The 21,011-nt window shown below is 44.2% G+C and overlaps 1 protein-coding gene across 1 annotated transcript in view; it reads right to left on the bottom strand.

The window, feature by feature from the left end:
* Dis3l2 (DIS3 like 3'-5' exoribonuclease 2) overlaps window positions 1-21,011 on the bottom strand; it is a 289,941-nt gene that overhangs the window by 239,331 nt on the left and 29,599 nt on the right. Inside the window, exons 2-4 of the mRNA XM_033763990.1 lie at window positions 16,296-16,444; window positions 15,620-15,777; window positions 2,334-2,387 (exon numbers count right to left, since the gene is read on the bottom strand). Coding sequence (XP_033619881.1) covers window positions 2,334-2,387; window positions 15,620-15,777; window positions 16,296-16,347 — 264 coding nt within the window. The 5' untranslated portion in view covers window positions 16,348-16,444. The remainder of the gene's footprint in view (window positions 1-2,333; window positions 2,388-15,619; window positions 15,778-16,295; window positions 16,445-21,011) is intronic.

Below are 21,011 nucleotides of genomic sequence, written 5' to 3'. Positions count from 1 at the left end.
AAAAAAAAAAAAAAAAAAAAAAAAAAAAAAAGAAATAAGCCAGTCCTCACATCACAACTGTCTAAAAATTTCTAAATAAAATATGCTTGGAATACAATTTAGAGTAGAAGAACAACTGTTTGCTTGTTTTTGTACCGGGGATCGAACTCAGGTCCTTGCACTTGCAAGGCAGGTGGCGGGACCACTGAACCACTGAGCTAAATCCTGGGCCAGAACAACTGTGAGCTTTTGAAATATCACTAACATTTGCTTTTACTTTCCAGCTCTCTTTAACAAGCCAGATTAATCCTCAGAGATACAGCATTTGCAAAGTAAAGTACATTCACCTAACTTGTAGGAACCTAACCCAGTCCCACACCCTTCTCTATCAGGCAAGGAATTCTCAGATCTAAATGCTTATTCGCCCCTGGAGTAATCAGCCCCAAGCCTGCTGGTGGCACCTAAGGGACAGGTGTTTCTAAGGGGTGTGGGGAGAGTTTAGACACAGGCACAAGATGCCCACGTATGTGCAAGAGCCCTCACTAACAGCAAGGGAGCCACAGAGGACAGGGAGCAAGGCTTTCAGAGAGAAGAGGGCAGCCCAGAGGCAGTCCCTTTCCACGTTTCAGCACGGAGCACCAAGGAATCTGAGAATTCTACATTTCAACAGCACAGGTACACGGAGGCATACTTGGCAAGGAACATACTTTGTCATAAATATTTTTTACTGGGCAGTTTGTTAGTGCAATTTGCAATTTTTCAATATTTTATATAAGGTATGTGTGCCTCCTGTCCTAGGCCTCACACTTGTTAGGTGCTGACCTAATAGGGACTTACCTTAGAAAACTTCAACACTGTGCACCTGGGGAAGAGAAAAGGCTAGCAGTAACATTTTTAATTGCTGTTTGCTCTCCTGTCACTCAAATCAATGAAGATAAACTTCAGTGTGCAAAAAAGGTGAGGTTTGAAATCTGCTCAGTTCACAACTGACACTGGGGACAAACTCCTTACTGTACTGAGTGTGACTCAAATCCTTAAAAATCCATGTTTTTCACACACAAGAGCTCCTAATAGATCAAGCCCCTCCAACTGATGAAAGCCTTTCTAAAGTAGAGAAAATGATGGTGGTGCAGGACTTCTGAGAGACGGCTTCTCCATCTCCAACACTGCCTTCCTAGGAGACGCTCGTGGGTAGTTTTACAATTCCACTGCATGATCTTCGCCTCCTTCTTCAGCAAACTGAAGCCTAACACTCACATAATCTACTCTTCCCTGTATGACAGAATTGTTCCCGCAGCTAAGTCACCACCTCAGAGCTGACCCTCACTTCCACAACTCAGGTCCCAGGGTCAGGAAATACATTCTGTCCTGTCACAGGAACACAGGGTGACTCAGACAGAATAATGCAACATATCGGTGGTGCTTTTTAATTAATCCAAAGAGTAAGACCTGAACTTGGATACAAAAGTGACTCCTTGGCCTCCAGAAGGCAAGGGGAAAAGGCACTAAGTAAGAGCACGAGAACAGGTCTTAAAGTTACTATAACAACAACAACCACACTATCACACCTATGAAACAGATGACTGGATGTACACCCTCACCAAACTTGGCATTTCACCTATGAAACGCACTAACTGAATGAGGTATTCCATTTACTCATCTATAAGCAGAAGTTCATCCCCACAGTCTCTTCCACTGTGAAAAATCTATAATTCTATAGCTGTCCTATGGCATCCTGGAAAAGTTAAGCCAGAAATTGAAAAATATTTCTCTTCCAGCTTCCCATGGAAGCGTGTCCAGAGACCTGCTGCTAACTACAAGGCAGTGTGACCTGGCTCTAACTGGAGAGGCCTCTCCGAATGGGCTGTGGATGGAAGAGACAGTCTGTAGCCCATCACCTGCATGAAAGTGAAGTGAGAAACTTTGACCAAAAAAAAGTATCACACACTATTTTTGGACAAATGTTCACATTAGCTCATGCAGTACACTGAAAGGTGATAGCATACTGGTTTAGGAAAGATTAACTTAAATCAGTGGGAAAAGCCATACATCCTTTTAAGTTCTAAACCAAGGGCATCCAATTACACGAGCTGGCGGGCAGTCTGCCTGGGTCCAGCTGCCCTGCAGCCTCATAACAAGCGCCGGCCCCTCATCTGCTGTGGGACTTTAAGACTGGCAGAAAGGGTGGTGAACCAAAGGCAAATTTTGTTTATTTAAATCTGAAACAAATCTTTGCCCATTCTCAATTTTGTTTTCCCACTCTATTTTTCAATCAGGATATATGATTTCAGTTTCAGAGCAGATCTAAAAAATTCACTGTGACATTAAGTTTATTATAAAGTTATTGGACTCACCGGGGAAGGAATGAAGGCTTCATGAAACTTCTTTGGATTAATTCTTAGTACACCCTTTAAAACAAAAAATAAAATCTGTGAGAATCTCACTAGTTGTACATTTATGATTTTTCCATATGTATATTACTCTCCAATACAGAGTTTTTTAAACAATTTGATGTAGAAAACAAGTCAGACATATGAGAAATATTCATTAAATGCTTTACTGCGTGTGAAACACTGGGTTCCTCTGGAATTCAATGCTGGGACTGGCACTGAAGCAACAGGGCTGGCACAGAGTGGGAAAGTGACAACTGTATGCTGGTCTTCACATTTAAACCCTCGCTTTACGAACGGCTTACCTGGGTATTAGGCCTCACTACATAATGATCATTTTATTCTCCCACTTCCAAGAGCTTTGCAAAATTGCTTGGTTGTATGGCAATTTTCAGTGATACAAGTTGATTTCCAACCTGCAACTTAGCCTCAAGGAACTGGATGCATACATTGTACTCTGTCCCCTCCGCAGAGCTGAATGAGTCAATAATTCAAAATGGTCCATAACCAGCGCTTAATGCCAAAGGGAACACCGGCTCCAACAGCCAGGCCACCCAGTCTGCCTGTGACTTCAGGTTATTCCGGTGCCAAATCAGGTCTGCTTCTATTTACGTACAGGGTGCATGTGGGAGAGGTCTTCAAGAGCAGTGCAGAGTTTCAAGCCTTTGCAGGAAGTCCAAGCTGTAACCCTCCCAGGCTCCAGCTGCTCTTGTAGCCCACTGAGCACATGGATGGAAGCATTTATTTTCCTAACAGCCAGGCTCAAAGGATAACTTGAGAAAGTGTTTTAAATCACCTCTCCTAAAGCAAATGACTCAAAGATACAGAATTAACAAAATAAATGAAGGCACAAAATTAAGCAGAAGAGGACCAGGGATGTAGTTCAGCGCCTGCCTGGCAAGTGCAAGGTCCTGAGTTCAATCCTTGGTAGGGGGGGTGGATTTGGGCTGGGGATTTAGCTCAGTGGTGCCATGCCTGCCTCCCAAGCACAAGGTCCTGAGTTCAATCCCTAGTACCACAAAAAAAAAAAAGGAAAAAAATAAGTGGAAGATAATTTCGTCCTTTCACCAGTGTACATGTGTAAATTACAAATCTCCATTCCAAATACAGTGCTGCAAGTGATCATCCAGCCCTTAGTTACTTAGCAAGTACCAGCTACGGTCAAAGACACCAAACAGGGGGAAGGGAGGGCAGGGACAAGGGGAAAAAATGAGAACCAAGACCTGTCATGTAAAGGTACAAGATCCCAATAATGAATGTAACTGTACTGTATACCTAAAATGTACCCAATAAACTCAATAAAAAATATTGTATTTAAAAATAGCATGCAGGAGTTTCAGGAAAGCGGCTGGCTTGGACTTGATATCCCCCTCTGCCACCCAGGGCCCAGTGTACAGGTCCGCGAGCTGCACCTTTTCCTGAGGGCCCCATTGCTCCTGACCCAGCACCAAGAGGGTGAGTTTCAGGAAAGCGGCTGGCTTTGACTTCAGATCTCCCTTCGCCACCCTGGGCCCAGTGTACAGCGGAGCTGCGCCTTTTCCTGAGGGCGCCATTGCTCCTGATCCAGCACCAAGAGGGTAGCCGCACAGGCACCACAGAGCACCCCCGCACACTCTCAGATCCCCTGATTGTGGCAGTCTTTGGACACACTCTGCAGAGGCATGGCTGGCTATAAAGGGTGGTGATTGATCCTATTGTGTTCCTGATTTTATCAATTGGGATGAAGGATAGGGATTGATTTGACCAGTTGTTTCCTCTATTATGAAAATGAGAATGTCTATAACTCATTAGAGAATCAAAGGCTGGGACGCAACGATATCAGGAAGACTTAATGACCCAGAGAATGAATCAAGGTCAATCCAACAGCAAAAATAAAGATGAGAAAACACTTAAGCAAGCCACAAAGACAGACTTCCAGTTCACCAATGGCAAACAGTAGGGCAAAGGAGGATGAAAAGCCTGACAGTGAACCACCAGACACTCAGAACTCACAGCACAGGAAGTAATAAAACTGATCAATCAAGCTCTAGAAAAATTCAAAACAGAAATAATTTCCCAGATAACCATAGAGATGGTGAGCAAAATGAAAGACATGATTCATGACTCTAGAACAGAAACTGACAAAAAAAATAGATGGGCTCAGGAACATAATAGAAGCCATGAAGGCCCAGCATAAGAAAGAAATGGAAACAATGAACACGCAACATAGGAAAGAAATGGAAACCATTAAAGAGATTCAAACAGATATCCAGGAGATTAAAAACTCTACTGAAAGCATACACAACAGAATAAAAGATTGTGAAGATAGAATCTCAGATATAGAAGACAGGATTGCAGACAGTGACCATGAAAAGAGAGGTCTCTTAAAAACAGTATGGGATCATGAGAAATCGATCCAACAACTCCTAGACGATGCAAAGAATAACATAAGACTGATAGGAATCCATGAAGTAGCAGGAGAAAATGCAAATGACTTTCAAAAGCTGTTCACAGAATTAATGACAGAAAACTTCCCAAACAGAGGGGAAGAATTTGACATGCAGATAAGTGAGGCTATAGGACTCCAACTAGCCACAGTAAAAAAAAATCTACACCTAGACATATAATAATCAAGATCCCAGAAACCCAACAGAAGAACAAAATACTATAAGCAGTAAGAGAAAAGAAACAAATCACATGCAAGGGAAAGCCCATCAGAATCACAGCAGATTTTTCAACACAAACCCTCGGGTCAAGGAAAGCCTGGAGTGAGGTATTTCAAGTCCTAAAAGAAAACAACCTCCAACCAAGACTGATGTATCCCACAAAACTCTCTTTCAAAATGGATGGAGAAATAAGATACTTCCATGACAAAGAACACTTGAGAAGCTGCATGAATACTAAACCAGCACTGCAAGGAATTTTAAACAATATCCTAGAAAAAGACAATGAGGATCACAACACCATGAGGCCCAACAGAGCAAATCAAATAGCCAAGGCAAGAAACTAAAAGGAGAGGGCAAAAAATTAAAAAGAGTCAACAAAAGGACAATAACATGACAATAATAAGTCAATACATATCAGTTACAGCCACAAATGTCAATGGCCTCAATTCACCAATCAAGAGAAATAGATTGGCAGAATGGATTAAGAAGCAAAATCCAACAATATGTTGTATACAAGAAACACCTAGTGCAAAAAGAAGCCCGTAGACTGAAAGTGACAGGGTGGAAAACAATTCTCCATGCAGCAGGAGCCCAGAAAAAAGCAGGGGTAGCAATATTATTCGCAGACAAAGTAAATTTCAAACCAAAACCGATTAAGAGAGACAAAGAAGGCCACTACATCCTTGTAAAGGGAACGATTCAAGAGGAAGAAATGACAATCATAAACATATATGCACCAAATATAAATGCCCTAAACTATATAAAACAAATATTAAATAACATGAAAACCAAATAAGCACTAATACAATTGTAGTGGGGGATCTAAATACCCCACTATCACAAATAGACAGATTAGGAAAAAAATCAACAATGAAATACTAGAATTGAACCAAGCTTTTGAACGCATGGACTTATTTGACGTCTATAGTGTTCCACCCCACAAAATCAGAATATACATTCCTTTCAGCTGCACATGGGTCATTCTCCAAGACAGATCACATATTAGCTCACAGAACAGGTTTGAATAAATGCAAAAGAATTGACGTTATTCCCTGTATATTATCAGATCACAGTGCAATAAAGCTGGAGATCAATAGCATAGGAAACCGTAGGAACTTCACAAACACATGGAAATTGAACAACATTCTCCTGAACAATCACTGGATCACAGAGGAAATTAAAGAAGAAATCAGACAGTTTTTACAAATAAATGAAAATGCCAATACAACATACAGGAATCTATGGGACACAATGAAAGCAGTTCTACGTGGAAAATTCATAGCACTGAATGCCCACATTAGGAAAACAGAGCAAGCTCAAATAAACAACCTAACGATGAATCTTAGACTCCTAGAAAAACAAGAGCAAGAAAAACCCAAAGCTCAAACAAGAGAGAAATTATAAAGATTAGAGCAGAAATCAATGCAATGGAAACTAAGAAAACGATACAAAAAATAAATGAATCAAAGAGTTGGTTTTTTGAAAGAATAAACAAAATAGATAAACCCTTAGCAAACCTTATCAAAAAAAAGAAAAGAAAAGGCTCAGATCCACGCAATCAGGAATGAAAAAGGAGAAGTCACAACAGATCCCACAGAAATCCAGAGGATCATCAATACATACTTTGAGAACCTGTACTCTAATAAAATGCAAAACACAGAAGAAATGGACAGATTTCTAGATACTTATGAATTACCAAAGTTGAACGAAGAAGATAAAAACATTTTAAACACCCCAATTACAATCAGTGAAATTGAAAATGTAATTAAAAACTTACCAACAAAGAAAAGCCCAGGACCTGATGGATTCACTGCTGAATTTTACAAGACATTTAGAGAAGAACTACTGCCATTACTCTTCAGACTTTTCAATGAAATTGAAAGGAAAGCAATACTTCCAAATTCATTCCTGGAAGCAAGTATCACTTTGATTCCCAAACCAGGGAAAGATGCAACTAAAAGAGAGAACTACAGGCCAATCTCCTTAATGAATATAGATGCAAAAATCCTTAATAACATACTAGCAAACAGAATACAGAGGATCATCAAGAAGATCATACATCCTGACCAAGTCGGATTTATTCCAGGGATACAAGGGTGGTTCAACATACATAAATCAATAAATGTAATACATTACATTAACAAAATCAAGGACAAAAACCACATGATCCTCTCAATAGATGCAGAAAAAGCATTTGACAAAATTCAACACCTATTCATGATTAAAACCCTGAAAAAAATTGGAATAGATGGTCTATATCTCAACTTAATAAAGGCTATCTATGAAAAACCAACAACCAACATCACATTAAATGGCCAAAAACTAAAAAATTTCATGTTAAAATCAGGAACAAGACAAGGATGCCCCCTATCACCACTCCTCTTTGATATAGTTCTGGAAATATTAGCCATAGCAATTAGACAAGAAAAAGAAATTAAAGCAATAAAGATAGGAAAAGAAGTTAAACTGTCATTATTTGCTGATGATGTGATACTCTACATTGAAGACCCAAAAAACTCCACCAAAAGACTTCTTGACTTAATTGACACTTTTAGCAGAGTAGCAGGATACAAGGTCAACACCCAAAAATCAATAGCCTTCTTGTACACAAATAACAGACTCACTGAGAGAGAAATTAGGGAAACAATTCCTTTCACAATAGCACCCAAAAAAATGAAGTATCTGGGAATCAATCTAACAAAAGAAGCAAAAGACCTCTACACTGAAAACTACAGCACTCTGAAAAAAGAGATCAAAGAGGATATAAGAAAATGGAAAGATCTCCCCTGCTCCTGGGTAGGAAGAATCAACATAGTGAAAATGGCCATACTACCAAAACTGCTATACAGATTCAATGCAATGCCAATTGAAATTCCAATACTATACTTCACAGAACTAGAAAGAAGAATCCAAAAATTCATTTGGAGTCATAAGAGACCTAGAATAGCAAAAGCCATCCTAGGCAACAGACACATGACAGCAGGTATAACAATTCCCAATCTGAAACTATACTACAAAGCCACTGTAATAAAAACAGCATGGTATTGGCAAAGAAACAGACCTGAGGATCAGTGGAACAGACTGTGGAAGACACAAAAACAACTCCAGATGTATTCAGCTACCTCATCTTTGACAAAGGAGCTGACCATCCCCTCTGGAGGAAAGAAGGCCTCTTTAATAAATGGTGTTGGAAAAACTGGATCTCAACCTGCCGAAGATTAAAACTAGACCCTTATCTTTCACCATGCACTAAATTAAAATCAAAATGGATTAAAAATCTAAATATTAAAACAGAAACACTGAACTTGCTGGAAGATAAATTAGGCAGAACTCTTGAAGACACTGGCATAGGAAAAGACTTTATGAACAAATCCTCAGTAGCATGGGAACTAGCAGAAGGAATCAACAACTGGGATCTCATCTTATTAAAAAGCTTCTGCACTGCAAAAGAAAGCACCAACAGAACTAAGAGACAACCTACAATGTGGGAAAAAAATTTTACCAGCTGCTCCTCAGACAAAGGACCATTACTAGAATATATAAAGAACTCAAAACAATCAGCCCTCCCAAATATAAAGACCCACTTCAAAAATGGGCATCTGAAATGAACAGACATTTCTCAGACAGAGAAGTAAAAGCAGCAATATATGAAAAAATGTTCCACATCACTGGGCATTCGAGAGATGAAGATGAAAACGACACTGAGATTCTACCTCACCCCACAAAGAATGGCCTCTATCAAGAAATCACACAATAACAAATGTTGGCAGGGTTGTGGGGAAAAAGGATCCCTTCTCCATTGTTGGTGGGAGTGTAGAATGGTGCAACCACTATGGAAATCAATATGGAGATACCTCAAAGAGCTGGGACTAGAGGTTCCATCTGACCCAGCCATCCCTCTTCTGGGTATCTCTCCAAAAGAATTAAAAGAAACATACCACAGTGATATATGTGCATCAATTTTTATAGCGGCACAGCTTGTAATAGCTAAAACTTGGAAACAGCCCATTTGTCCATCTGTTGGAAAATGGATAAAGAAGATGTGGTTTTTCTATTAAATGGAATACTACTCAGCCATAAAGAATAAGAAATTAGAGTCATTCATAGGAAAATGGATACATATTGAGGATATACTCTTAAGTGAAATAAATAAGTCACACATGTGTGAATACCGAATAGTCTCTCTGGTGTGAAAAACTATAATAGTACACAAGATCCTAATGGGATAATTAATAGTGTGAAATAGGAAGAAAAGGGCTAAAAGTGTAGGGAAAGTGGGAAGGGTAGGGGAAAGGGAAAAGAAAGAAATATGAGAAAATGAAAAAATGGAAATAAAGTGTTTGTAAATGGGGAGGGGGGAGGGGATGAAGGGAGGGCAGGGACGAGGGGAAAAAATGAGCGACAAGACCTGTCATGTGAAGGTACAGGACCCCAGTAATGAATGTAACTGTATTGCACACCTAGATTGTACCAATAAACTCAATAAAAAGAAAAAATAAATTAATTAATTTTAAAAAGTAGCAGGCATTAAATATGCCTAGTTTTATAAAACTACTTCTGTGTGCTAAGCTATGTGTCCATGCATTCATCTATCACTGCTCAAATTTGAGTGGCTACACAGAAAGAGATGACAAGAAAGTTATTCACATATTATTACTGGTGGTTACTTCTATGTAGTAGGATTTTGTAAATACTTTGTTCTTTGTAGTGCCTTTCTGTATTACTCAAAATTTTAAAAATAATGAATCATTAAGTGTAGATGCAATGAAGTCATTACTTTTAAATACAAGGAAAGGAAAAAAAAAAAAAAGACCCCAAACAGACAAGGTCAGAAGCAGAACGGTAATGGCTTGGTCCCTGTGCAGAATGCAGTCAGGGAGGGAAAACATACTTGGACGGGCTTCAGAGAGGGCACCTGACCCAAAACCCACAGGTAAATCCGAAGGGAAGGAGGGAGAAGTGGGCGAGGCCACCACTCTGCCTAGGGTCAGTGAGGTGGGGAGCAGAAACGGCTGGCACTGCCCTGAGGCCTCCATGTAGAGCGCTGAAGTAGGTTCACTTCTAGCACAGCTGAGGCTTCTTGGGAAAGAGGGAAAGACTTGTGTTTATCATAAATATTCATTCACTCAACAAGTACTTGCTGACGACTAGGACGACAGGCGCCATTCTCAGTGACGGGACACAATGGAGAGTGACCGTCTCTAACATCACAGGGGACACGGGGCTCAGTCTAGGCAGGGGAGGAGACCCCAAGGCACAGAAGTAGTCACTGAAATTACATTTCACAATTTCACTCTCCATTTCCAGGCAGTACTTTCTAGTCTTTTTTTTTCTTTTCTTTTTTTTAGTTCCTATTCTCCCATCAGCCTTTCCAATTCATTGAATGGTTAGCACATAAAAAGTATTGAGATGAAAATGCTCCTGTTTTGAATGTGCCTTTAATTAGAGAGGGTTCAGAAACCAATCCTGAGCCCAAGCAGCCCAAGGCCACTTCTAGGTTCCAAAAGAAAAGACATTCAAAGGATGTTAACGATTTTATTCTTGATTCTCTATCCAAGCTTCCCGACACAGGAGAGGACAGAAGGCTTGTTCCAGAACAGCAACTGTAAGTTTGACAAGAGCACAACTCTTAAGAACTGGGCTCAGGAAGAGTCCTGGAGGACACAGCCTACCAAGAAGGAGGCTCCACAGCAGGGCCCCGCAGCACACTGGGGCCGCCCTGCCTGACCGACTGACCGAGGAGCGCGCGGGCACAGCCAGTCTAGAAAGGATGGAGCAGTGGGCAGACTCCAGCGGCACTGTCTTTGTACCTTTCTAACCACCCCTAGCCTCACCTGGGCCCCCCACCTCTCCTTCCGAACCCTCTCCTGGGCCAGGAACCTGACCGGCGAGGCTGCTGGATCTTCCCTCTCTGAATGCTCCTGCAACTCCTTGCCTGTCCCCAACTTGTCACATCCCAGGGGTGCTCTCAACGGACTTTGCTTCTCTCTCACACCCACAGATCTGATCTCACGGGCTGGGGAGGACTGTCTTCTCCTCGCTTCCCCATCAGGCCTGCTGCCTGCCTTTCTTTCCTTCTTTCTTCGCTGCATTTTCTCTCAAAAACTCCAACTCCTTTGAGGCTGATGTCACTAGGTCCACTGTATTCCTCGATGCTGTCACCCTCGAACCTTCTGGTCACAGCCCTGACTCACCGAGGTTTTGGCTCAGAGCTCACTGCCCCACACACACACCCTCACTCCCGTGGGCTTTTGGGATCCCCACCTGTACAGTGACCTGGAACCCCATGGATCGCCAGAACCACCCAGCCACTGCTTGCCACTCATCACACTACCTCCAAACATAGAGGGCCAAACATCAGCCTTCCCGATGACAACCTTCTGTCCTTCCAGCTTGCTGTGGAAATGCCACTCCAACAACTCTTCACTTTCCCCAGGACCGCCAAGCCTCAGTCCAGACCACATTTCACTACTCGTTGCCCTCTCCTTACGTTTACCCACTTTCTGGGCTCCACAGTGGCCACGGCCGGCCATTACCTCTCACCCTCACACACTGTGGGCCCTGGGGTTTCCTCCTCTTTCTCCTCAACCTGCAAAGCCTTTCAACCGCCCCACTACCTGCCTTCCCCCCTCCTACACTTGAGGAGCTGAATGGTACTATAGAAAAACACCACATAACTGAGCTAATTAGTCTAAGTTGGCAATCACAAACGTGTTTTATTTGGCCGACAGCATGTTTGAAAATGCTTAAACTGAGGAATCTCACACATAAAAAAAGCGTTGGTTTTTTTAAAATTGTAAGCTCTAGCAGCTGTGGACAGCTATGTGCACATGGCAGGAACCACTTGAGCTGGAGAACAGACGCCCCCCTGACAGCAATAAAAATGATCTCAAGCACTACTTACATAGGTGCACACGGGCCACACAGCATGTGAAGTGCCTTGTATCTGTGAACTAACTTAACCCTCACAACAACTATATTATGCTGTACCATTATCCAGATAAAGAAACTGGGGCACTGCTCAGGGGAGTAGGTTTTGCACTGCCACACCACATTCAGGCCCTCCAGCCTCCATGGCGCTCAGCCACTGCGGACTGCCTCTTCGCGGCTGTAGCTACCACCAGGGCCCTTAGTTCACGTATGCTACCTGTTCTCCTGGGCTCCCCAACAGTCAGCCCACACTCCGACCCTCAGTGTCCCCCACCTTGGGGAGTCGCTGTGGACTCCTCCCCTCCCCTTCCTCCCTCCACACGCACCTCTCAGCGCATGCGTCAGCTCGCCCTCCGCATCCACTCGCTTCTCTCCATCTTCACTGCTCCCGTCCTTGCCCGCGTCTTTATACTTTACTCTCATGGCTTCCTAAGTAGTCTCCCAGCTTCCACTCTACTTTCTCTATCTCACAGTAGCCAGAGAGGCGTTTTAGGGCGTGACACAGGTGTGCGTGCGGGACGCGGACACCCGTCAGTGACTTCCCATTGTTCTCTGAGTAAAATCCAGACCTCTGACAACCGACAGTGGCGGCACGCCTCGGCCGCTAACGCTCCGGCTCACACGTGGGCCAGCAGGCTTCCTTCTTGCTCCTCAGAACCCCAGAGCCTCTTCCGCTCGCCGTTCTTCCCATCCCGATCTCTCTGCCTATGTTCTACGATTATTCTCCCTAATTGCAAGTGTCGCGGTCTGCAGTCTCTGTGCATTACTTCGTTTTCCCTACATCCCCGGTGACTTTTCTATCTCGGTCCCTGGTGTGTATGCCTGGCATTTGGGCTGTCAAGAGCATCTCTCAAGCTAATTAATTCATGTCTGCAGCTGACGTTTTCCCACTGCCCCTGGCACTACTGTTATGAGCACTACTTCTCCCTTCAGAACAAACAGGCACCCCACTGTGTGCCACCACTGCTCTTATCTTGAATCCACACCCAGGATTCTCCAGCCCATTTCACTCTTAGAGGGAAAAGGTCCTAGAAACCAGCCCATCCTATCCTGTTTTCCTAACTAGGATTTTTTCAGAGGTCCAGTAACACCATCACACCAATACTCGAGGAGAAAGTCTCACGTCACCCCTGAGGCAGCTCTGGGGCTCAGCCTGAACTTCCTTTAGCCAAAGCATCACAGCAATCTGAAACAGCCAATTCTACCACCCTTGCACCCAGGTCACCCTGGTCATGACCCCAAACAGAATGCCTATGTGAACTCACCTCTCCCAAAACCTCCTCTCACAAACTCAACTCTGCAGCCACAGAAAGAGGAAGGACATGTGCTCTTTGATGAGAGAACCTGAGCATTAAAACACTTCAAAAGTGCATGGCCAGGCGTGGCAACGCATGCTTGTAATTCCAACACTCAGGAGGCTAAGGCAGGAGGATTGCCACAAGTTCAAGGCCCACCTGGACTACATAGTGAGATCCTATCTCAGAAACCAAACAATAAAACAAAAGCAAAGAAACCTCCATGTACATGATTATGTGCTCTTACTGGTCAATTTCAAAAAACAGAGATGAGATTTCTTGGTCACTATGAACTCTTCACACAGGGCAAACAATGAAATATCAAATTATTAGTCAAGGTATAAAAATATTATTCTACTCTTATTTTTAAAACTCCCTCATCACTTCTCAGCCTTTTGGCTAAAATCAAGTGTAAAAATCCCTGGTCTCAGGCTTAACATCGTGGCACACACCTATAATCCCAGCACTCAGGAGGCAGAGGCAGGAGGATCACCACAAATTTGAGGCCAGCCTGGGTTATACAGTGAGTTCAGGGCCAGCCTGCACTACAAAGCAAGACTCTGTCTCAAAAAATCTCCCTAGTCTCTCTCAATAAAAGCTTTTTTCTCTGGATGGGTAGTAAAAAAGGTCACGATATACACAAGTCAGAATACAAAAGTTAACATTTTTTAGTATATCTGATACGTTTGTCTCTGAGAGCACTAACATATCCTTTCTCGTCTAGCTTTTTACCTTCCCAGAGAGGCCTAGACGCAGAAAGCAGATGGACTATGTTTCTCTGCCTATGAAAATCTTATTTACAGTGTTGTACAGTTCACACGGTGACCTCATATCTGGAACCTATTCCTCTCCCCATCTGCAGAGAACAACTGTTTGCATGTGGGGGGAGGCTCTGGCCATGGAGACTCATGATGTCACAGGCCGGAAGGAATCGCAAACCCCTGGGAATGACAGTTGTTATAGTGATCAGATTTTTGTGCCAAAAAAAAAAAAAAATCACTTCAAAAGCAAACATTAATACCATTTTGCAATATTTTCTCACCCTGTTGCTGTATAATTCTGTAAACAAAATCCTAAACTATTTTGCACTCAAGTCATAACTAAGGTTCCCCCTGCTCTTCTTCAAAATACAGTAACTTGGTCTTTATTCGACCCACTCATAAATAACTATTGATTCAACATAAATTTACTGAGCATCAGCCAAGGGCCAGGCCCAGGGCTAACTTGTAGAATAAGACATGCCCCTGCCATCAGGAAACGATGGGGAAAGAAAAAAAGCAAGAAATGGTAATGGGTTTAAAATGTAAACAAAAAGGCCACTCCATGAAAGGGGGAGAAGCCAACTCCGCTTGGAGAAGTAGGGGAACTGTGGGCAGAGGCTGAAAAGGCAGCACAGTTCCATCCAGCGGGTGTGAGAAGGAATTCCCTGCACCAGGAGCACAGTGCAGTCCCAGAGGAGTCCAGCTCACAGTCCTCGGAGGAAAAGTCCGCGAGCCCAGGGTTCATGGGGCAGAGCATTCCCAGAGGGAAATGGGAGGTGGGATGGGGGAGCCACGATGGTCCTCCTGCTGGAAACAAGGACAGCCAGGACACTGCAGACAGGTGGAGATCAGGACTCGAAGCAGTGAAGAGCAAATGCACTCTTCAGTGCAGAGTGACAGCTCATCCCCGGTCCTCCCAAGAGCACCCTGTGACGTGTTCCTATCTGTGCCTCTTCCTGGCTCACAGGACACTGAACACTGACTCAGCCAGGCCACCAAACTAGCTCGAACTAGCTCGGGAACACATCGACCTTAGTGAACTACCAAGCACCCAACAAATATTGCCTGTGGCTATTCACTGTTTCCCATGCAACCTCAGCCAGTCTTCTCAGCCATTCAGATCCATGTGCCTCAGGCAAGCTGAACTATTCCATGTCCCAAAAATCCAGACCCTACTCCCACTACTGTCCACTGAGGAAGCTCTCTCTCATCTTCCCTTCTTCAGACTGCACCAGTCCGTGGACTGGCTCAGTATCTTCTACCCAATAAAGGAGCCCTACGCGATGCTAACTGGAAATAAGGGCTGGCTAATCTCAGAGTACCTCACCTATGGGTGTCTTTGGTGCCTTTGACCTGTAGACAACTGGAGGCCTAAGGTGCACCAAGCACTGCACTTGTGACATCACCATCCCTAAGCACAGAAGCACAGGGCCGGGGATGTAGCTCAGTGGCGCCGCATCTGCCTTGCAAGCGCAAGGTCCAAAGTTTGATCTGCGGTACCCAAGAAAAAGAAAAACAAAAAAAATGCACTCCTCCTAAACACAGAAGCACAGAACAGGAAACAAGTTCATGGAAGAGTAGATCACTGCAGGAGCATCTTGCCAGTAGGTTTTAAGCACCTGGATTAGCGTTCCTCTCTTCAAGCCTTGTGAAACATCCTCCTTGGACATGTAGGTTTCAAATATATTCTTTTTCTTCCCTCGCATGGACTTGTTCTTTGACTTTTTGTCACCTGGCGAAGCACCAGCACCATGTGGGCCAACCGCAGAAGATACACCTAGAAACACGAGGCAGCCATCAGCTCTTCCTTCAAACATCTCTATATTTTAAAACCTGGAGATACTGTCCTTTTTGCTGTCATCGTTATTCTTAATATTGCAAATGAAAACTAACAAGAGAATGAAATTCTGATTATTTCAGTCACAAAAAAAATGAGTAAGAAAACACAAATAAAATATACACAGATGAGACATGATTTCTAAATAAGCATAACACGCATGGAACAAAATCTGAAAAATGGGTTCAGTATGCTTTGCTGATTATAGATAGATATAAAAATTTTAAAAATAGAAATTATTAAAAGATTGTCACTTTTCTAAAGGAGAACAGCTGCACTCAATATAACAGTAAATTAAAACAATGACAAACCACATCTGATCCTAGAAAAATAACACAGGAGAAAATGTAACATTTCACCCAAAGAAGTGCAGTCCCGTTCAGTCCCAAGAGCCGCCCTCTCCCCCACTCCTACTCTTCTGGGTTTCAGTCCTCCAGACGCCATTTTCCTCTTACCACCTTTGGGGGTTCCCAGGGGCTGGAAGTTCAGCCTGTACTCAGAATGGCTCATTACTGGTTCCAAGGTCACCTCTTTTCTCCAGATCCAAGGGAGCCTCCACTGCTCAGCTCTGAGTTCTCCCCGCCTTGGACAGCTCAGCTGTCTCTAGCTGAAACCAAAGAGAGACTGGTGAGCAGCAGCAGTTAACCGGTGGCCTTCTCCTGCCCTGTCAAGAGCTTAGTACTTAGATGCTTTCAGATGGCAAGGCCCCTGCCATGTGCCCGAGCACATCGTCCGTGCTGAGTGAGGCCTTTGACCTCACAGGCACACTACATTGCTCCTCGGGGCACTTCAACTAAAAGTCTCCACAAATGGGGCGCTGGGGTGGAAAGTAAGGAGCCAGCTAGTGAGGTGCATGAAAATAGGAGAGAATGTGGTTTTGAAAGATGGTATAAAGATCCACCATCTAAAAGCTCTAACGGGTACCAAATTAGGGCTCCAGCTGTGGCATTTTCTAGGTCTAACCTTGGACAAGCAGTACTCTACGAAATGAAGTAAGGCAACTCCTGAGAATTCATCAACAGAACCTAACTCATTTGTACAACCTGATGCCCAGAACTACGCAGACAATCTCAGATGGCTCAGGAGCTTTCAAACATTAGCAATATTGTAGTCAGAAGTCTATTTCCCTTCTCTTCTCTTTTTTTTTTTTTTTTTTCCTTTTGATACCAGGGATCGAACTCAGGACCTTGTGCTTGCGAGGCAAGCAGAACCAACTGAGCTAAATCCCCAGCCCTACTTCCCTTCTCTTACCTGACATTACCCCAACCAGGTATCTAATCAGAAGTTCAGGCAGCCCCTTCTCAAGAACACAAGGGCAGCTGCCTGGGTTAGCAACCTGCATGCAATGAGTACCATGCACCAGCCCCCTGGCCTTCCACCTGGACAGTGAATGTGGCACCCCAGCTTCTGTTTCTTCCAAATCCCCCACACACATCCTTCATTTCTCAGTAACTCAGGAGAAAAGAAGCAACAAAGATAACAGGCCATTTAGTGGTGCATGAAATGATCCAGAGATAAGCAACCCAGCTTTAAGGACTGAGCGATAGAGATGGGCTTAGAGAAGCAGCAAGGAAGTGGGAACGGTACAGAGGGGAGTCCAGACTGACAGACGGTAAACCCAGAAACGCACTAATCCTCTCACTAATTCAGCAAACACTTCTGTAAGACACCGTTTGGGTATGACGGAGGATACAAGGTCATTGGGCCTAAAAATTCATATTAAAATAACAATATATGTCGGGAAGTGATTAGCGCATTATTGTACATATGAGGCAGGGCAACAGTATCTTCAGATCAGGGAATCTGAGAGAACGTCAGAAAAGATTTTAAGGAAGAACTAAGAATCTGAGAAAGGAGTACTCTTGGCAAAAGCAAGCCAAAATAAAGATGCGAACAGAAAACACAGGCAGATTCCTACAACATTAACTCCATTTGGCTGGAGTCCCACCTATATGGAGGGAGGCAGCGGCAAGGAAATTAAAACAAGTTGGAAGGTCTAGAAAACCGGCTGGGTTTTTTAAAGACACCAAGGAGTTGCTGAAGCATGAATGAGCAGAAGAATAACTGATCAGAGTTGTATCTCTGGAAAAATCAAGCTGGTACAGGACTGCAAGTCAGAGGAGGTAGAAAGGACTCGCAGACCTGCATCTCCGGGGACACACAGAGGAGACAGGCAAGGGAAGGAGGGCCTCACCCAGACCTGTACGAGCAGACACTGGGAAGACGTGGCCCCAACACAGGGCAGACGGCACACCCGGCAACCAGGCAGGGGAGGAAGGGAGCCACATGGCAAATAGGTAGGTTTCCAGCTAGGGGACCGAGAGATAGGGGTGTCACTGTATCACAGTGGAGACAAATTCTACTTCAGGTACTATGTCCCTCCATACAGAGCACTCCACCGAGTGCTTGGCAAGTGGAGGAGAACTTACTGAGAGAAAGCAGCCAGCCACCTGCACGAAGATGGCAACCCAAAGTGCTCCAGAAAAACACAGAGGAGGGACAGGACAAGGGATGCTCACACCACCTTCCCCTCAGTGACACGGTCGTGTGGGCCCACTGGCCCTGGAGAAATCCCGGACACACCTATTCTGACAAAAATCAGAGTAAGGCAACTTTTACTAACACAAAGAAGCAGAAAATATAACAAAGACACTGTTATAGCTTGTGTTTCGATGCTTTCCTAAGCCTCTTGTCGTCTTAGGTGAGGCTTTTTCTGAGATGGCTGAATCTGGAGTGTGTGACTGACTCAGGGTGCAATGCTAGGCCTGAGGGCGACAGGATTAAGGGTGTGTGAGTGCTGCCAGTCCAAAGTCTGAATAAGATTTTTAAAGCGGGGGCAGAAAGACACTGTTAAGGTCTCTTGCAGCTTTTGCTAACTTGTGGTCACCATGAGCTGTTGTCCTCTTCTGAGACTTCCCTCTGCCATGTGCTACCCTGCCTTGGAGCCAGCCAACTATGGACTGAAACCTCTGCATACTGTGAGCTAAATAAACCTTTCTTCCTTTAACTTTGGGGGTCGGGTATTTTGTCTCACCAATGAGAAAAGTAACTAAAGCAGAAGCTAATAAAGATGTAGGAAAAGAAACAACAGAGTCAGGTACTACAAAAACAGGGAAAGCCTTTCAGCCAGCAAAGCCTTTCATCCAGAAGTAATTTACCAAAACAGAAGAGAAGGAAAGAGGAGAGGAATGGGGCCAGTTAGAAAACGTGGGGTTATCCCTTTGGCGAACCCGTATGTGAATCTACAAAAGGGGTAATAATGTAGATGTCAAGGGAAAGGGTGCTGTTCAAAAAGGAATGCCCCGCGGACTTTACCACAGCAAAGCTGGAAGTCAACAGTGTTGCCCAGCGTGCTGTTGGTATTGTAAAGAGGGGCAAGATCCCTGCCAAGAGAATCAACGCGCCTATTAGGTGTGTTACGTACTCTAACAGCTAAGACAACTTCCTGAAATGCATCAAGGAAAATGATCTAAAAAAGAAGGAAGTCAAAGAGAAAGGTGCCTGGGTTCAATTGAAGGCCCAGCCTGCCCCGCCCAGAGCAGCACACTTTGCGAGAACCAACGGCAGGAGCCTGGGCTATTAGGACGCGTTTATGAGTCTGTGGTGTAAGCGCATGCGCGCGTATGTGCGTGCGTGTGTGTGTGTGTGTGTGTGTGTGTGTGTGTGCGCGCGCGCGCACGCGCACGGGTGTACAGCTCTACCACTCAGCACCTGGATTCAATACCTGGAGCTGCTTAAAAATGAAAAAAGGTCCTCTGAGTTCTAAGAACAGTTTTCTTAACTGAACAGGCCTGTGAAACAGGCCCAAGAGAAATGAATACTTAGAGCAGATTCTCACTGCACATAATTAGTGGTGTCAACGACTTTACTCCTCCTATTCAGTGTGTTTCTTGCTGAAAGTTACAAGGTTTCTATTTCAAATGTACATATACTTGATTGAAGATAGTTCCTCTAAAGAAAAAGATGTATGAAAATAAATGTAAAGCAAGCTATGACATTACAGTTAAATAAATGGTTTAAAGCACCCTCCCCCACCCCCCCCAAAAAAAGGAAAAAGAAAGCAAGAAGAAAAGGGTTCCCAAAAGACAAACGGATGATCAGGGTTTGCTCCCCCTGGTGAGTCAGAACACAACCAGCAGCAACACTGGGTAAGAAGAAGCCTTGGGGGCAAACTGCCAGCAACTGGAAAGAGAAGCCACAGTTGAGAACCGGGTGCTACACAGCAATCCCGATGCGAGGAAGAATTCAAAACTAAGGGGATTTACTGACAGATAAGTGAGGTGGGGGCACGGAGATCTTGACTCCAATGTCGCTTGGGTCAGCAGCATCTGTATCCTCCATGCACAGATAGTGCAGCTTGTGATTTCTACCTCATTGCCTCCAGCTCACAAAGACAAGGAATGGTTGAATAGGTTCAGCCTCATAGCCCCAGCGACTCTCACTGCGTCCAGGACAGAAGAGGTGCCCAACAGCCACTCCATATGTGGACAGATGAGTAGGTCTCTGTCAGCAAGCACTGAGAACACAAAAAACAAGTCAGCAACAACCAGAAAAGAACACAGGACACAGGCAACAAAGGTGGTAAGAATAAGCTGGATTGGAGGCAGGGATATAACTCAGTGGTAGCACAAGGTCCTGAGTTCCATCGCAGTACCAAAAATAGTAAGCCGGATAGCAAGGCAGGCGATCAAACCTCACCTTTGGTACCAGAGCCCTGGAAGGAACAGGGAAGATCCTCAGTTGTACAAGATGCTGAGCAGAAAGTGACCAATCAGGCAACTGTCTTGCCTGTGGCATAGTGGTGAAGCCCATCGACCCCGAGGAAATCAGCACTTCTCCGACTCACTGAAGCACAAGGCAATTTCCAATCCCAACCAACTTCCAGTGAGGGCCCTGATATATGGCCCCTCTGCCTACCGGCTCCTGAAGAGGGGTCCCACCCCTGTCAGACATTCTGAGGAACTGCGCTGGGGTTAAGGCGAACAGGCAGAGATGGTCAACATGTCACATGGTTCAAAATGGCAGGCACAGTGAGGCGAGGGACGGAGACAAGGCCCTCGAGAAAGCAGTTGAGAAGGCAAATCTGAAGAAAGCATCTGAGCAAAAGAAATGCGTCTTTGCAACCCTCTGAATTCCCAAAACCTAGCACAATGCACAATACACAGCAGGTGCTC

Source organism: Fukomys damarensis, unplaced genomic scaffold (assembly GCF_012274545.1).
Source record: "Fukomys damarensis isolate Sample0158 unplaced genomic scaffold, DMR_v1.0_HiC HiC_scaffold_16, whole genome shotgun sequence".
Classification (NCBI taxonomy): domain Eukaryota; kingdom Metazoa; phylum Chordata; class Mammalia; order Rodentia; family Bathyergidae; genus Fukomys; species Fukomys damarensis.
The sequence above is the reverse complement of the archived record's forward strand: the minus strand, read 5'-3'. Positions and strand labels throughout refer to the sequence as shown.